This window comes from Oncorhynchus tshawytscha, linkage group LG05, assembly GCF_018296145.1.
Source record: "Oncorhynchus tshawytscha isolate Ot180627B linkage group LG05, Otsh_v2.0, whole genome shotgun sequence".
Taxonomy (NCBI): domain Eukaryota; kingdom Metazoa; phylum Chordata; class Actinopteri; order Salmoniformes; family Salmonidae; genus Oncorhynchus; species Oncorhynchus tshawytscha.
Window position 1 is genome coordinate 61483301 of NC_056433.1, and position 17411 is coordinate 61500711.

At 43.7% G+C, this 17411-nt stretch overlaps 1 protein-coding gene across 1 annotated transcript in view; it reads left to right on the top strand.

The window, feature by feature from the left end:
* The window catches only part of LOC112251038 (inactive N-acetylated-alpha-linked acidic dipeptidase-like protein 2), a 276294-nt gene that overhangs the window by 238579 nt on the left and 20304 nt on the right, over positions 1–17411 (top strand). The window contains exon 11 of the mRNA XM_024421688.2: positions 6939–7028. Coding sequence (XP_024277456.1) covers positions 6939–7028 — 90 coding nt within the window. The remainder of the gene's footprint in view (positions 1–6938; positions 7029–17411) is intronic.

Sequence of the window (17411 nt, forward strand, 5' to 3'; positions counted from 1 at the left end):
ACCAAGTCTAGATTTAACTTTAGCCTGCAGCGTTGATACCCTCACCACCCACACCCAGGTGGTGAGGGTAGGAAACAACATCTCCACCCCACTGATCCTCAACACTGGGGCCCCACAAGGGTGCGTTCTCAGCCCTCTCCTGTACTCCCTGTTCACCTATGACTGCATGGCCATGCACGCCTCCAACTCAATCATCAAGTTTGCAGATGACACTACAGTGGTAGGCTTGATTACCAACAACGACGAGACGGCCTACAGGGAGGAGGTGAGGGCCCTCGGAGTGTGGTGTCAGGAAATAACCTCACACTCAACGTCAACAAAACAAAGGAGATGATCGTAGACTTCAGGAAACAGCAGAGGGAGCACCCTCCTATCCACATCAACGGGACAGCAGTGGGGAAGGTGGAAATTTTTGAGTTCCTCGGCGTACACATCACGGACAAACTGAAATGGTCCACCCACATAGACAGCATGGTGAAGAAGGCGCAACAGCGCCTCTTCAACCTCAGGAGGCTGAAGAAATGTGGCTTGTCACTGAAAACACTCACAAACTTTTACAGATGGACAATCGAGAGCATCCTGTCGGGCTGTATCACCGCCTGGTACGGCAACTGCTTCGCCCACAACCATACGGCTCTCCAGAAGGTAGTGAGGTCTGCACAATGCATCACCAGGGGCAAACTACCTGCCCTCCAGGACACCTATACCACTCGATGTCACAGGAAGGCCAAAAAGATCATCAAGGACAATAACCACCCGAGCAACTGCCTGTTCACCCCGCTATCATCCAGAAGGTGAGACCAGTACAGGTGCATCAAAGCTGGGACCGATAGACTGAAAAACAGCTTCTATCTCAAGGCCATCAGACTGTTAAACAGCCATCACTAACATACTAAGTCAAATCTCTAGCCGCTTTAATAATAAAAAATTGGATGTAATGAATGTATCACTAGTCACTTTAAATAATGCCATTTTATATAATGTTTACATACCCTACATTACTCATCTCAAATGTATATACTGTACTCTATACCATCTACTGCATCTTGCCTGTGCCGCATGGCCATCGCTCATCCATATATTTATATATACATATTCTTATTCAATCCTTCACACTTGTGTGTATATGGTAGTTGTTGTGAAATTCTTAGATTACTTGTTAGATATTACTGCTCAGTCAGAACTAGAAGCAGAAGCAAGCATTTCGCTACACTCGTATTAACATCTGCTAACCATGTGTATGTGACCAATAAAATTGAATTTGATTTGAGAGAAGGACAGTGTACCATCCATACTCCCAAGTACTTGTATGAGGTACTTGTATGACTACCTCAAGCTCTAAACCCTCAGAGGTAGTAATAACACCTGTGGGAGGAGGGGCATTCTTCTTACCTTTGTTTTGGAGGTGTTCAGAACAAGGTTAAGGGTAGAGAAAGCTTGTTGGACACTAGGAAAGCTTTGTTTTAGAGCGTTTAACACAAAATCCGGGGAGGGGCCAGTTGAGTATAAGACTGTGTCATCTGCATATAAATGGATGAGAGAGCTTGCTACTGCCTGAGCTATGTTGTTGATGTAAATTGAGAAGAGCGTGGGGCCTAGGATCGAGCCTTGGGGTACACCCTTGGTGACAGACAGTGGCTGAGACAGCAAATGTTCTGTCTTTATACACTGCACTCTTTGAGAGAGGTAGTTAGCAAACCAGGCCAAAGATACCAATACTCCTTAGCCGGCCCACAAGAATGGAATGGTCTACCTTATCAAAAGCTTTGACCAAGTCAATAAAAATAGCAGCACAACATTGCTGAGAATCAAGGACAATGGTGACATCATTGAGGACCTTTAAGGTTGCAGTGACACATTCATAACCTGAGCGAAAAGCAGATTGCATACCAGAGAGAATACTATAGACATCAAGAAAGCCAGACAGTTGTTTATTGACAAGTTTTTCCAACACTTTGATAAATAGGGCAAAATAGAAATAGGCCTATAACAGTTAGTTATAACAGTTAGCAGTCATTAAGATCAGATGTGGCCAATTAGTGGGCGTGGCCCACACACGTGAACACACTTAACAAGATAGAGTATAGAGAGAGTTTTGTTGATGCTGAGAATGGAATGTATTTTAAATAACATTCTTAGAACTTTCTCAAATGTTTTCTTGATTTTTTGGGGGGAAAGTTTTCTTAATGTTCTCAGAACAATTTGAGAACATGACTTTAAATAGAACCATGAGGAAACCTGTAGGAAACGTAATGCTGAAGTACTGAAATTCCCAAAGAAGGACACTGTTTCTTAACATTCTCTGAACTATTTGATAATTTTCTCAATTGCAAACAAGATGGAGAACGTTCCTCAAACATGATCAAAATTGAAATGAAATGTAACCATGTTTGAACTTTTAGTAAATGTTGTGTTAATGTAGTGAATTAAAAGTAATACCAGGAAAATATATTTTTTGTCAAGTTCTTTAAATGTGCTGAGAACGTTCTAAAGCAAATCAACTACCCTGCACCATTCCCAGAAAGTTGTGAAAGGTTTTACTGTATTCAAAATAACCATAGGACAACCACACTCTCACCAAACTCTTAAATATATTATATATAAATATTCCCAGAATGTTATGTGCTAGCTGGGTCAGTTCTGGGGGCTGGGAAATGCTCTGAAATTTGGCTCCATGTTTGCCATGGCACTGTGAGGTCGGAAATATTGTACAGATTTTCTGTATTTTTAAGTCGTTTCAATTGCATTTTTCAATTAATGTTTTGTTTTTGTTACCTTAATGAGGGTTGATCTGACATTTCTGGTGATAAACCATAGAGTTGCAGGCCTGATGACGGCAAGTATGTTTATTTGGCTAGCTAGCTAGGTAGCTAGTTAGCTGGCTAATGGTATTTGAATGATGCATTCACATCACCGTCTGTTTGTTCCACCTGTCCTGGTTCCTGGAAGGATGTGCGGGAATGGCAGCCACGCCTCGTAGGGGACACTTCCAGACTACTATCGAGGTGTGGTGGTGTTTTCTGGCACTTTTACAGTCGCCAAAGCAACTCCCAGGTGGATGATACACCTTGATAGTGGATGATCCAGCCTACTTACGGAGGTGGAGATGACGTGCCTGATGAAGAGCTCCGGGCCTGTCTAACAGTAGGCCTATCTGACTGACATTTCTCCCTGCCTGTCTATCACCGATGCTCCCGCCGCTCAAGCTACTGCTGCTGACTGCCTTTCTGAACTGCCTAAAGGCATCTGAAGCTGTGGAAGACCATCAGCCATGAAGTGACAGATCCCTACATTTGTTTTGGTTTTCAACATGACTTTGAGATTCTTGTTTGTAATGAAAAGCACTATATCAACTAAATGTATTATTATTTAATGATGTTGCACTAAACAGCTCAAAGCACTCCCAGCCAGAGTATCCCACACGTCAAAGCCTGGGGATATTGGGGAGGATGATCTACATCACACGAGGTTGGTGGCTCCTGAATTGGGGAGGACGGGCTCGTGGTAATGGCTGGAGCGGATTTAGTGGAATGGTATCAAATACATAAAATAATGGTTTCCGTGTGTTTGATACCATTCCATTTGCTCCATTCCAGACATGTATTATGATCCGTCCTCCCCTCAGCAGCCTCTTGTAACCTACATCTTCACGCTGATTACTCCATTCAAAGCTTAATTTTCCAGCTTTCATAAACAATGTGTCTTTTGCTCTCTACTCTCCACCACCGAATATAGTGAAAACCACCGTAGTTAGTATTGTCACGGTCGTCATAATGAGGAGACCAAGGCGCAGCGTGATAAGCGTACATAACTCTTTTAATGAAAAGAACGAACACTGAACAAAACTAAACATCAGGGCAAGTGCGAGGAGGTACACTGGAGACCAGGAGCGCTGAGCCGGCACCCTCCTGCCCATTCTAGCCCGGCCAATGTGAGGAGCTGGAATAGAGCGCACCGGGCTAGAATAGCGCACTGGAGACAACGTGCGCTCCACCGCATAACACGGTGCCTGACCAGTAACAGGCTCCCCACAGTAAGCATGAGGAGTTGGCTCAGGTCTCCGACCTGACTCATGCAATCTCCTCGTGTGCCCCCCCCCCCAAAACAATTATTGGGGCTGCTTCTCGGGCTTCCGTGCTAGCCGTGTACCCTCATATCATAGCCGTTCCTCCCGTGCTATCTCCACCTGCCTCCATGGTATTACCAAATAATAAAGAGAGCAAAGATAACTAAGGTCAGGGCGTGACAAGTATTGACATTATAATTAAATCACAATGGATTAGCTAATTTCCGTGAAACAGCTGTCTGTGTTACAGTAGCTGCCTAGTTAGTGCAGTGTCTTTAGCTAGCTTGCTAGCTTCGTTGTGCTAGCTTGTGAATAGGATAACGTTAGCTAACTAAACATTTGGCTATTGGCTGGCACTGGCAGCAGTATGGGATTATAGAGAGTTAATTAAATTGTTTATTCGTCATCTTGATAGTTATCTAGCTGTGGCCTGCTGGCTAGTATCAACAAGGGCTATCTACAAAATAGCAGCATTAGCGCATATAGCTTGGAATCTAGACCAAAAGCAATTCGCATGGATATGCATTTCCAAACAACGCTACTTCCACCTTCTGATTTGGAGTATTTTAACAAGGCTCAGTGGCTGACGACTTCCAAAGTATTTTCTCTGTGAACACAAAAGAGATTGACTGCTGACACACTGTACAGAGGTGCTCTGTACTGTCGGTAGGCAAACGTTTAACAATCCTAACATTTGTGTCTGAGCATTAAACAGAACTCAGTGACCCCCTTGTGGTACGGTCAGGATAGAAGCCAACAGTCTTGTTGCTCTTGATTTTCATTCCTATCCTCCAGCCCTCCTGCTAGATTGTGTTTGTTTTCTGGGGGGGATTCAGAGCGAGATTTGCTGAACAGAACTACAGTCATCAGCAAAACAGGAGATCAACCACTTGACTCTAGCGCCTCCATCTGCCCACCCTGCTCCCCCTCCTGCGTTTACCTTACTCCCACCAGTTGGCAGGCATGCTCCTACTAACAGGCCTGGCAGGGAACACCCACCCCATTCCACAGGGAATTGTGACACCTAGTACACCTACAATTGGTTTACCCAGGGACACGCAATCTGCTCGTTTCAAGCGTACATATTCAGGGTTAACTACTCAAACAATGGTACAATTTGAATCTAGCCTTTGGTCCATACTCAGTGAAGATATTAGTATGATGCAGTGCTCTGTGTAGAAAATTATTGAAGTAACAATTAGACACACTGAGGATCAAAGCAGTGGATAGCCTTGTTAGTGTCCATTCATTAGGCACCTTGCAGTATACCGCATATCACCTAACAATGTAAAAGGTACTTGATGGCTCCTAACAGATATAGGAAGTGTCCTGATGATAGTACTCCATAGGCCACTAGTGGTTAGAGCATTGGACTAGTAATCGAAAGGTTTCAAGATCGAATCCCCGAGCTGACAAGGTTAAAAATCTGTTGTTCTGCCCCTCGACAAGGCAGTTAACCCACTGTTCCTAGGCCGTCATTGAAAATAAGAATTTGTTCTTAACTGACTTGCCTAGTTAAATAAAGGTAAAATAAATCAAATAAAACTATACGGAGAAACAGAACGGACTTTAACTGAAGGAGACAGAAGTGTTGTCTTTAATGGCCATTTGTCTGAACATCTAATCCTTGTGCTCCTTCACCTACACAAAGTATCTGTTTTGGCACCCAAAGTATTTGTACAATGGCATTTAGGTGTATTTCCTAAATGGAGCATTGTCTGATGAGTTTGTATGTAAATATACTTGCATATCTGCACCTCCTCCTGTGTTGGGTTCTCTGTGTAGCCTAGCCTATGTGTCACAACAGTGGGGGGCTGCTACTTCCATTATTTCTTTAATCTGTCAGTGAGGAGTACCATGGCTGAGGAGGACAGAGCCACTTCAACTGTTAGCCTGGCTCTGCTCTGGCTGATGACTCATGTGTGACTCACCTTTTTCTCCCCAATAACCTGGGAATCCTGCCCTAGATGGCTGGGGCTGGAGACTGTGCTGTGTTTTATAATCCTCCACTATTGGCTGCTTCCTCGTGCTGCAAAGTGGTCTGAAATATTTAGATGTTTAATCAGAGCTGCTGGTGATGCTGTATGGAGAGGCTGAGGCTCTCTGTAAGGTATTATTTGAGTGCCACTTCTGAGCATGTGTCTGACAGCAGTACAATAAGACCTGACAGTGGCATGTCGCTGAAAAGGTTTGGTCTTTTTTTGGAATTAATGGCCTTGTGAATTGTAGAGCAACATAACAGAAAATACTTTAGCGTCTGCCTCAGATCATTGCAGCCGTGAAGGGAGATCTGTGTGGATGATGAAAGTGGTTTGCCGATTAGCATAGAATAGTCTCAACCCTGTTTATGAGACAGTCACATAACAGGTAAACAACCTATGGCAGGGTCACCCAACTGGCAGCCTGCCTGCGGGATGAATTTAACCAGCAAGTTTTTTTATTTGGCCCCAATTATTATTATTTTTTTGTTGGGGGGGGGACATAAAATACTGTAAAAACACCAGCAAATCAGCTCCAAGTCATTTACATTGTGGAAATCTGGCCCAAAGTATTTCCACACATAATAGAGAGATATATGTGATCCTATACAAATGTAAGCAAGGTTTGAAATTATGGCTTTAGTCAAATATTATATCTGTTTGGGCTTCTTAGGGTCAATTTGCAGTTAACTTATTTGTAACTATGTCCCATCCCCCTGACCATCCGCTCAAGAAAAAAATCTGCCCACGGCTGAATCTAGCTGATGATCCCTGGCCTATAGTATGAAACTGAATTTGTAGTATGAAGCTGTGAATATTTCAAACAAATCCAATAGCTGTATATCAACATCAATAATAGTATGATATTTGGCATGTTATTTTTTTCCCCCCAGAGAAGCAGTTTTCTCTCTGAAGCCCTGTTTTCTGCAGAGTCACCGGAGACCTTGGATCCCCTCTTCAAATTCCATGAGACTATCGCTAAGGTAAGAGACCATCTCTCAACTGTCTTGAGGCACTGTTATCCTTACAAGGGCTTGGCAAATGAAAACAATAATTCATGGACTGGAGTGGAGTAAGGAGCGGTGCTTAATTGAGACTGGCAGGTAGTGTAGTTGTGGAATATGGTTTTAGAAGCCTTTTCATGTGGTGTCAGACTATTGTCTTTTTTAGCTCTCTAAGCCAAACCTTGAGGCAGTGGCTAGTTAGGAACAAACATTGATATACAGTGTGCATCCTGCTTACTGTTCAGCTCTTCATTTTAATGCAAAGAAGATATTAGGCTTAAGCCTGAATTGCTCTCCCGTCATGCTCACAGACTCTCATTCATCATCCCAAATGTGCCCACATTTCTGTCTCCAAAGTGTCAAAGTGGTGTGCCGTTAGTATACTTCAATATTACTGTAAAATGTGGACATTTTTCTTCTGTGTCCCTTCCATCCTTTTCTTCGGAACAAATTTAATATTTGTTAGAACAAGATTAAAAAATAATAAAAAAATGCAGTTTCCAGCTACCATAGTCATTAACAATGTCCACACTGTATTTCTGATCAATTTGATGTTATTTTAATGGACAAGAAATGTGCTTTTTTGTAACCCTAACATTTTGTACACACACACACACACAACAGCTTACCATCTTTAGCCTATGGGCAGACTGACAGTCATCCTGTGGACAGACTGAAGGTCAGACCTCTGTGCGACCCGACCCCCCTTGTTGTCACCTCAGGCCAATCTTCATACGAAGGACAATGTATCAGTGTCTGTCTCTAAGTGTTACTGTGTGTGTGTGTGTGTGTGAAGGATGAGTGACCCAATGTAGTGGTGTGTTGCTTTATTTAAAGCCAGCACTCAGTCATTCACGTCTTGGCCAGACACTGATTGCTCAGCTAAAGGCTGGCTCCTGACAGCTTATTTTTTTCCCCTACCTGTTCTTTGTCTTCAGGAGGACAGGTTGCTGGTTGGGAAGCAGAAAAAAGGCCAAGCTTTTATACACATTTTTGTCTCCAGCGAGGAAGGCCACAAATATGACGGCAGAAAGAAATATGGCTGTCGTTAGAGCTCCTCATCACAGCCTTGGAGATAATGTAATGTGCCACACGTTGTTTGTGTGAAGTGTTAAGAGCTGAGGAAAAGAAAAAGCAATGACATAAAACATTCAGCAATAGTAGTACAATGGCAAGTGATAAAGGGGGTAGTGAAAATGAAAAGAGGCAGTCCAAGATGTTATTCTCAAATTTAAATATTCACATGGCGAATGTTGAGCATTATTTTAACTCCAATGTAAATTGGTCGTTGGGACTATTTGAGTGCAAGAGCTGTCGGCTGTGATTTATAATTCCGAGGACGTGTTTGGAGATCTATCATATGTCGAAATATCATATTTTTCAGCTTTATGGCGGAAGGTTGAGAAACTTTACTGAATAATAAAGAGAAAAGATCTCTCGCTGGTGATTGTGACACCACACACACACACACACAGTACAGCCACAGTGGTGTCAGAAAAACTTTGGAGAGGCAAGATTGTCTTATCAGGGGACTTCTCCTAATTTTGGGGGGTTACACAGTGTGATACACAGCTGCCGGATTCACACAGCCACAGAAAAGAAAGCAAAACATCTCTGTGAAAACTGCCAGGCCTCATCCTTAACCACAAAGAAAATAGTTATATGAGAGGAATCCCATAAGAGGAATGGGATCTTTCCCCACCAAATGTGTCACAATAATCATTATAGTGATGTAGCCACTGTTTCCCCATCTGTGAAATATGTCATAATGTTTTGTTTAGGAACATGTTTAGTCATGTGTCATGAAGAAGTAAACTGCCAGGCCACCATCACACTACCACCACCACCATGCTTGACCGTTGGTATGAGGTTATTACTGTGGAATGCAGTGTTTGGTTTTAGCCAGACATAATGGGACCCATCTTGTCCAAAAAGTTGACTCAAGTTTGCATCAGCAAGTTTCTTGGAAGAATGTGCTATGGACATATGAGTCAAAGTATAACTTGTTGGACTACATGGGTCCCATTATGTCTGGCGAATACTAAACACTGCATTCCACAGTGAGAACATTATACCTACAGTCAAGCATGGTGGTGGCAGTGTGATGGTTTGTGGATGCTTTGCTGCCTCAGGACCTAGACGACTTCTACTCTGTATCAGAGAATTCTACAGGAGAATGTCAGGCCATCCGGGGCATGCAGGGTCATGGGTCATGCAGCAAGACAATGATCCAAAACACACAATTAAGTCTACATAAAAATGACTAAAAAGCAACAAATCTAATCCCAATTGATATGTTGTGACAGGGTTTGCTTGAAAACACACAAATATTGCTGAGTTAAAGCAATTCTGCAAGCCAGAGTGGGCGAAAAGTCCTATACACCCATGTGAGAGACTGATCAACAACTACAGGAAGCTTTTGGCTGCAGTCATTGCAGGTAAAGGTGGCACAAGCAGTTACGGAGCGCAAGGGGGCAATTTACTTTTTCCCACATGGGAATTTGGTGTTGTATAACTTTATTAATTAAAATAATTATACTTTTTGTATTTGTAAACTCAGGTTCCCTTTTTGTAATATTAGGTATTGGTTGAAGATTTGATAACATTTAGTATAAAAAACATGCAAAAACAGAACATCAGAAAGAGGGCAAATACTTTTTCACCGCACTGTAGTTGCTACATAGCTCATTAAAATAATTGTAAATACAGAGCTCATTCAAATAATTTAGCCATCTTCGTTTTCAATGACAAAGATTTTTTCAATAATTCAAGATGTCTGATGATTGCAGGGACAACAGTACAAAAACAACTGTTTATAATATGATATTCAACCAATTAAATAACTACATAAAATACACTGTGGTTTTGACTACTGGGCAACAATGCTAAAACCCATGGTCTCGGAAATTATTCAGACCCCTTCCCTTTTTCCACATTTTGTTTTATGTTACAGCCTTAAACCTAAAATGGATCTACACACAATACCCCATAATGATGAAGTAAAAACAGGTTTAGACATTTTTGCAAATTTATAAAGAAACAAACAACTGAAATATCTTATTTACATAAGTTATTACTTATTTACATGAGACTCGAAATGAGCTCAGGTGCATCCGGTTTCCATGAATCATCCTTGAGATGTTCCTACAACTTGATTGGTCCACTTGTGGTAAATTCAATTTATTGGACATGATTTGGAAAGGCACTCACCTGTCTATATAATGTCCCACAGTTGACAGTGCAAAAACCAAGCCATGAGGTCGAAGGAATTGTTTGTTAACCTCCGAGACAAGATTGTGTTGAGGCACAGATCTGGGGAAGGGTACCAAAACATTTCTGCAGCATTGAAGGTCCAAGAACACAGTGGCCTCCATCATTCTTAAATGGAAGAAGTTTGGAACCACCAAGACTCTTCCTAGTGCTGGCCACTTGGCCAAACTGAGTAATCGAGGGAGAAGGGCCTTGGTCAGCGAGGTGACCAAGAACCCAATGATCACTCTGACAGAGCTCCAGAGTTCCCCTGCGGAGATGGAAGACCCTTCCGGAAGGACATACATCTCCGCAGCACTACACCAATCAGGCCTTTATGGTAGAGCGGCCAGACGGAAGCCAATCCTCAGTAAAAGGCACATGACAGCCCACTTGGAGATTTCCAAAAGGCACCTAAAGGACTCTGACCATGACAAACAAGATTCTCTGGTCTGATGAAACCAAGATTGAGATCTTTGGCCTGAATGCCAAGCGTCACATCTGGAGGAACCCTGGTACTATCCCTAAGGTGAAGCATGGTGGTGGCGGCATCATGCTGTGGGATGTTTTTCAGCGGGAGGGACTGTGAGACTAGTCAAGATCGAGGGAAAGATGAACGGAGCAAAGTACAGGGAGATCCTTGATGAAAACCTGCTCCAGAGTGCTCAGATTGGGGCGAAAGTTCACCTTCCAACAGGGCAACGACCCTAAGCATATAATCCAGGAGTGGCTTCGGGACAAGTCTCTGAATGTCCTTGAGTGGCCCAGCCAGAGCCCAGACTTGAATCCGATCAAGCATCTCTGGAGAGACCTGAAAATAGCTGTGCAGCGAAGTTCCTCATCCAACCTGACAGAGCTTGAGAGGATCTGCAGAGAAGAATGGGAGAACTCCCCAAATACAGGTGTGCCAAGCTTGTAGCGTTATACCCAAGAAAAATCAATGCTGTAATCGCTGCCAAAGGTGCTTTAACAAAGTACTGAGTAAAGGGTGTGAATATTTATGTAAATGTGATATCACTTTTTTACCTTTAATACATTTGCAAAAATGTCTAAAAACCTAGTTTTGCTTTGTAGTTATGGGGTATTGTATGTAGATTGATGGGGGGGTGTCAATTTAATACATTTTAGAATAAGGCTGTAATGTTACAAAATGTGTTAAGTCACACCCCTTGAAGGTGCATTTGTAAAGTGTTCAGACCCCTTGACCTTTTTCACATTTTCTTACATTAAAAATTGGGGTTAAAATGTATTTGTCTTTTTTTCCAATAATCTACAGAAAAACTAATGTCAATGAAAAAATAAGATTCATGAAAAATAAAACACTAATATATCTTGGTTAGATAAGTATTCACCCTCCTCTGTCAATACACCTTTGGCAGCGTTTACAGCTGTGAGTCTTTTTGGGTCAGTCTAAGAGCTTTTCACACCTGGATTGTACAATATTTCCCCATTATTCTTTTTAAATTATTCAAGCTCTGTCAAGTGGGTTGTTGATCATTGCCATAGATTTTCAAACCGATTAAAGTCAAAACTTAGGAACATACAATGTCATCTTGGTAAGAAACTCCAGTGTATATTTGGCTTTCTTCTAGTATTTTGCCTGTTCTTAGCTCTATTCTGTTTCTTTTTATCAACAACCAAAAGACTCCCTAGTCCTTGCTGACGACGAGCATATCCATAACATGATGCAGCCACCACCATGCTTGAAAATATGAGGAGTGTTACTCAGTGATGTGTTGAATTTGCCCCAAACAACATGGTTTGTATTCAGGACAAAAAGTTAATTTCTTTGCCACATTGTTTTGCAAGATCATTTTAGTGTCTTATTACAAACAGGATGCATGTTGGAATATTTCTCTGCACAGACTTCCTTCTTTTCGCCCAATAATTTAGGTTAGTATTGTGGAGTAACTACAATGGTGTTGATCCATCCTCAGTTCTCCTATCACAGCCATTAAACTTACTGTTTTCAAATCATACTGGCCTCATGGTGAAATCCCTGAGTGGTTTTCTTCCTCTCCGACAACTGAGTTAGGAAGGAGCCCTCTGTCTTTGTAGTGACTGGGTGTATTGATACACCATCCAAAGTGTAATTAGTAACTTCACCGTGATCAAAGTGATATTCAGGGTCTTTTTTTACCGTTCTACCGGTAGGTGCCCTTCTTTGCAAGGCATTGGAAAACCTTCCTGGTATTTTTAGCTGAATCTATGTGTTATGAATATTAAGGGAGAAAAAGGTGTAGATTCACGCACAGTGCTGCAGGTGTTAATTTTGCCTTCGCGGACTGACCCAACGTTCTGCGTCGAGGCTGATGTCTAGTGGTTCTGTTTGGGGGTCGACCTCGAGGTTGGGGAGCGGGACGATCCGGACGGTTACAGTGTAATGCCTGAATAATTTCTGGGTCGAGAATGTCCTGATCCGGGACCCAGGACCAGTCATCAAGCCCATAACCTTTCCAGTCCACTAGATAGTGGATGCGACCTCTCAGGCGTTTGGAATCAAGGATGGCCTGAATGGCGTAGGCAGGTTCCCCTCCGATGTCCAACGGTGGGGGTGCACTGTGGGTTGAGACTGGAGGATGAAGAGGACTGGAGGTGACCGATTTTAACAGAGGCACATGGAAGGACGAGGAGATTTTATACTGACGGTGTAACTGGAGGTGGTACGTAACAGGGTTGATGCGATGGGTTATCTTGAAGGGACCAATGAACCGAGGACAGAATTTTTTTTCAGGGGAGGCGGAACCCGGATGTCTCTGGTAGAGAGCCACACACGCTGTCTGGGGTGAAAGAGTGGCATAGGTCGGTGGCGTCTGTCGGCAAGGCGTTTGGGTATCAGAGGCTTCCTGCAGATACCGGTGAGCGGTCTATGCACTGCTCACTACGCCAAAACCAGACGTCATCAGCTGGGACAGTACCAGGCTCCGCCTCCCAGGGAAACATGGGGGGGTTGGTAACGAAGTACACACTGAAACGGAGTAAGGCGGAGGGATGAATGCATGAGTGAGTTCTGAGCGTATTCAGCCCAGGCCATATACCGACTCCAGTCGTGTGGAGAGGCAGAACATTGTTGGCAGAGGTACTTCCCTATTTCTTGGTTCAGGCGTTCCGTCTACCTGTTGGTCTGGGAATGGTAGCCAGAGGAGAGGCTGAGGGTGACCCCCAGTCGGTCACAGAAGGCTCGCCATACCGCGGTCAGAGACGATGTCCTCCGGAATCCCATACAGATGGAACACATGCTGGAACATACACTCAGCCAACTCCATACACTCAGCATTTGAAGTTGTTGAAAGCAGTCAGGGCGGTATCAGTCCATTGAAGGGTCTGCGTCTTTTGGCTGGTAAGGGTAGTGAAGGGAGCGGCAATAGAACTGAAGTTCCCAATGAACCGGCGATAGTAGTTGGAGAACCCAATGAAACGTTGGAGTTTCTTAACGGTATTTGGGTTGGGCCAGTTACTGATGGCGGTGACTTTGTTCTCATCCATGCTGACCCCTCCAGGTGTCAGTACGAAACCGAGGAAGTTTTCCGAGGTTACATGGAACTTTTTTCAGACTTCACATTAAGATTATGGTCAAGGAGCTGTTAAAGAACCTTTTGCACATGCTGTATGTGTTCCTTCAGGGAGTGGGAGTAAATTAGGATGTCATCAATGTAGACGATGAGAAAGCATTTAACGTATCCTGGAAAACCTTGTTCATAAAGGATTGGAAGACGGCGGGGCGTTAGTAAGGCCGTAGGGTATGACCAGGTATTCGTAGTACCCTCGCGCGGTGATAAAGGCCGTTTTCTATTCGTCGTCTTCACGTAAACGGACAAGGTTATATGCACTTCGCAGGTCGAGTTTCGTATAGATGTTGGCGCGGCCCACTTATTCAAGGGTTGCTGGGAACAGAGGAAGAGGGAAATGGTTCTTGACCGTGACATCATTCAGGGAACAGTATTCAATACATGGACGGAGACCGTCCTTTTTTCCAACAAAGAAGAAGATAGACGCAGCTGGGGAAGAAGGACGAATGAAACCATTTGCGAGTGTTTTATCAATGTAGTTCTCCATTGCCTCATTTTTCGAGTTAGTTAGGGGGTAAACACGGCCCATCAGTGGGGACACTCTAGAGAGTAAGTCAATAGCACTGTCCGATGTGGTGGCAGAGTGGAGGCCTTGATCTTGCTGAAGACATTGCTGTACTGGGCGTATTCAGATGGTATGGTGGGTGGCACTGCAGAGGCCTCAATGGTGGTGGCTCTGAAGGGCAGGCTGAGACAACTGGTGAAGCAGGTAGAAGACCAGGACAGTAGTTTACCTTGTCGCCACAAGATGGCAGGGTCATGACGACAAAGCCAGGGGTGTCTGAGGATGAGTGGCTGTTTGGGGGATGAGAGTTCCATGAGTTGAATGGTTTAGGTGTGGAAGACTCCAATCTGGAGAGTGACACTGTGTCAGGTGTGTAATGAAGCCTGTGCTCAATCGCTGCCCATCCAGGGTGTTAATCCTTAAGGGAGTGGTGACAGCTGTTAGTACAAGAGCTTGACATTGATCTATCTGTTGATCGATAAAATTACCTGCTGCTCCCGAATCCATCAAGCCCTCTACGTACTTAATAACCCCCTTCACGGTTATCATTACTGGGATGGAGAATTGCTTCTGGGAGATATTTAGAAATAAGGACACGCCTACCTGCATGGCAGTGGAGGGACCCTTCTCATCTCTCCGTGGGGGACGAATAGGGCAATGACTGAGTAGATGACCTTTTCCCTCCACAATATAGGCAGAGCCCTTCATGCATCCACCTTTGACGTTCGATACATGGGGGAGGAGCATGGCCCAACTGCATGGGCTCTGGAAGACTCGGACGGGATGACGGAATCATGGAAAGAGAAGGTTTCGGGTTCCTGGGTGGCAGAGTTCTTTGGCGGTCGGCGATGAGATGGTTGATGGAGATGAACATACGAATATATAGATTTAAATCCTGAAGGTCACCTCTACAGGCCAGCTCCGCCTGAAGTTCTCTGTTAAACTCTCGTCAGTAAGTAAAGCAGCCTCACTCCATCCACTCCCTGCAGCCATGGTGCGGAACTCAAGGGCATACTCGGCAGCTGAATTATGTCCTTGTTGTTCTATGAGGAGGTCTCCTACAGGACGACCGGAAGGAGAGTGATCGAATACCTCTTTGAAGAGGGTGTGGAAATGGGTCTCGGATCCGAGTTCTGTGCTGTTGGCAGTCCATATGCCGGTGGCCCAATCCAGGGCTTTGCCTCTGAGTAGAGACAATAAAACCCACCCTGCTCTTGTCGGGGGCGAAGTTGGTGGGGTTGTGCTCAATGTATTTGCTGCATTGTATCAAAAGTCCCTGACATTTCCCAGGTGAACCGTCATATTTTCCAGGCATGGATATGAACGAAGGAGGGTTATGGGTTACATTACCTGGTATCGGAGGAGTAGGGATAGGCTGGTGGAGAAGATGGCAGATTTCCTCCATACGCTCCTCTTGCTGGGTTAGGCACCGCTGAATCCATTACGTTTTTAGGTGAGGTATTCTGTAACGAATACTCAGGGTGAAAAAGGTGTAGATTCACACGCAGAGCGCGGCAGGTGTTAATTTCGCCTTCGCAGTAGGCAGGAATCGTGGTCACAGGCAGGCAAAGGTCATACACAGACAAACAGGCAGGTGAATCAAAACTAGCTAAGAAAAGGCTTAGTAGAGTCAAAACGAACAATACCTCACAAATGCACAAACAGAATGAACTGAACTAAATAAGGAGCTGATGAGACAGGTGAGTAACTAACTCAGGTGAAATCAATGAACAAAATGAAAGACATTCAAGAACACAAAGAAACAGGGCTACGTTCAATAACATAATGAAACAGAACACAAGGTTGACTAAGAAAATAAATACAGAACCTTACACTGGGCTTCAAATTCACTACTTGACTGAGGGAACTTACAGATAATTGTTTGTGTGGGGTACAGAGAGATCAGTAATCATTAAAAAATCATGTTAACCCCTATTATTGCAAAGAGTGAGTCCATGCAGCTTATTGTGTGACTTACTAAGCACATTTTTACTCCTGAACGTATTTAGGCTTGCGATAACAAGGGGTTGAATACTTATTAACTCGAGACATTTCAGCTTAATTTTTATTTATTTATTAGTAAGCATTTCTAAAAACATAATTCCACTTTGACATTGTGGCATTTTGTGTCTATATCAGTGGCATAAAGTCTCGATTTTAAATTCAGCCTGTAACACAGCTAATTGTTTGAAAAGTCAAGGGGTGTGAATACTTTCTGAAGGCATTATACAGTATACACTGTATGCATGGTGCTCAAAAAACGTGAGAATAATACATGTGAAGGCAAATTAGTTGTGATGATTCTTATGTGCATATTTCATTATCCCCATTTCCCTCATGAGCTCTCTGTGGCTGGGGCTTGTTCCCTGTTGCAAAGATGCAAGCTAGGTCTACCTCATTCTCTTTGTCTCTGAGGAGCTTTCTCATATTGTTCGCCAGGTAGCCAGGGGATTCTGTGCATAGCTTACCACTCCCTGTCCTCATTTGTCATGTGTGGTTTTGGCTCCAGCTGGTAAGGGGTGGCAGTAGGACTCTGTGTAGCTAATTTTTAAAGTATGAGGTGTGTTTGAGTCTGCTCCTCTCGAGTTGGCATGGCAGGTTGGCATCGATCATGTGAGCCCCAAATGCATATACACTCCATCACCCCTGCCAGTGTGTCCCCACTGGAGGCTGCACAGCACAACACAGCACAGCCACCTCAGGGCTGGAGAGACCAGAGGAACAGCTCTGGGCTACTGGGGCTCTCTCCATGTCAGCTGGCTCAGCTTGGGAATTTCAGAGGAACTTTATGGGCTAAGAAAAAATACAGAGATTGGGCTAAAATGCTTCATTATTTCCATTTCTCCATTATAAGAACCAGGATGTTAGACACAGAGCTACAAACTATGCTATGTTTATCAGCATATGTAGAGAATCATTTATATTTGTGTCAAAACAAACTCTTTGGTTCTAGTTCTAAGGGAGAAAGAAACACATCGCATGAGTAAACATGTGAATGCAGAGCAATAGAGATTAACTAACTGCCATGGATCCTCTCTC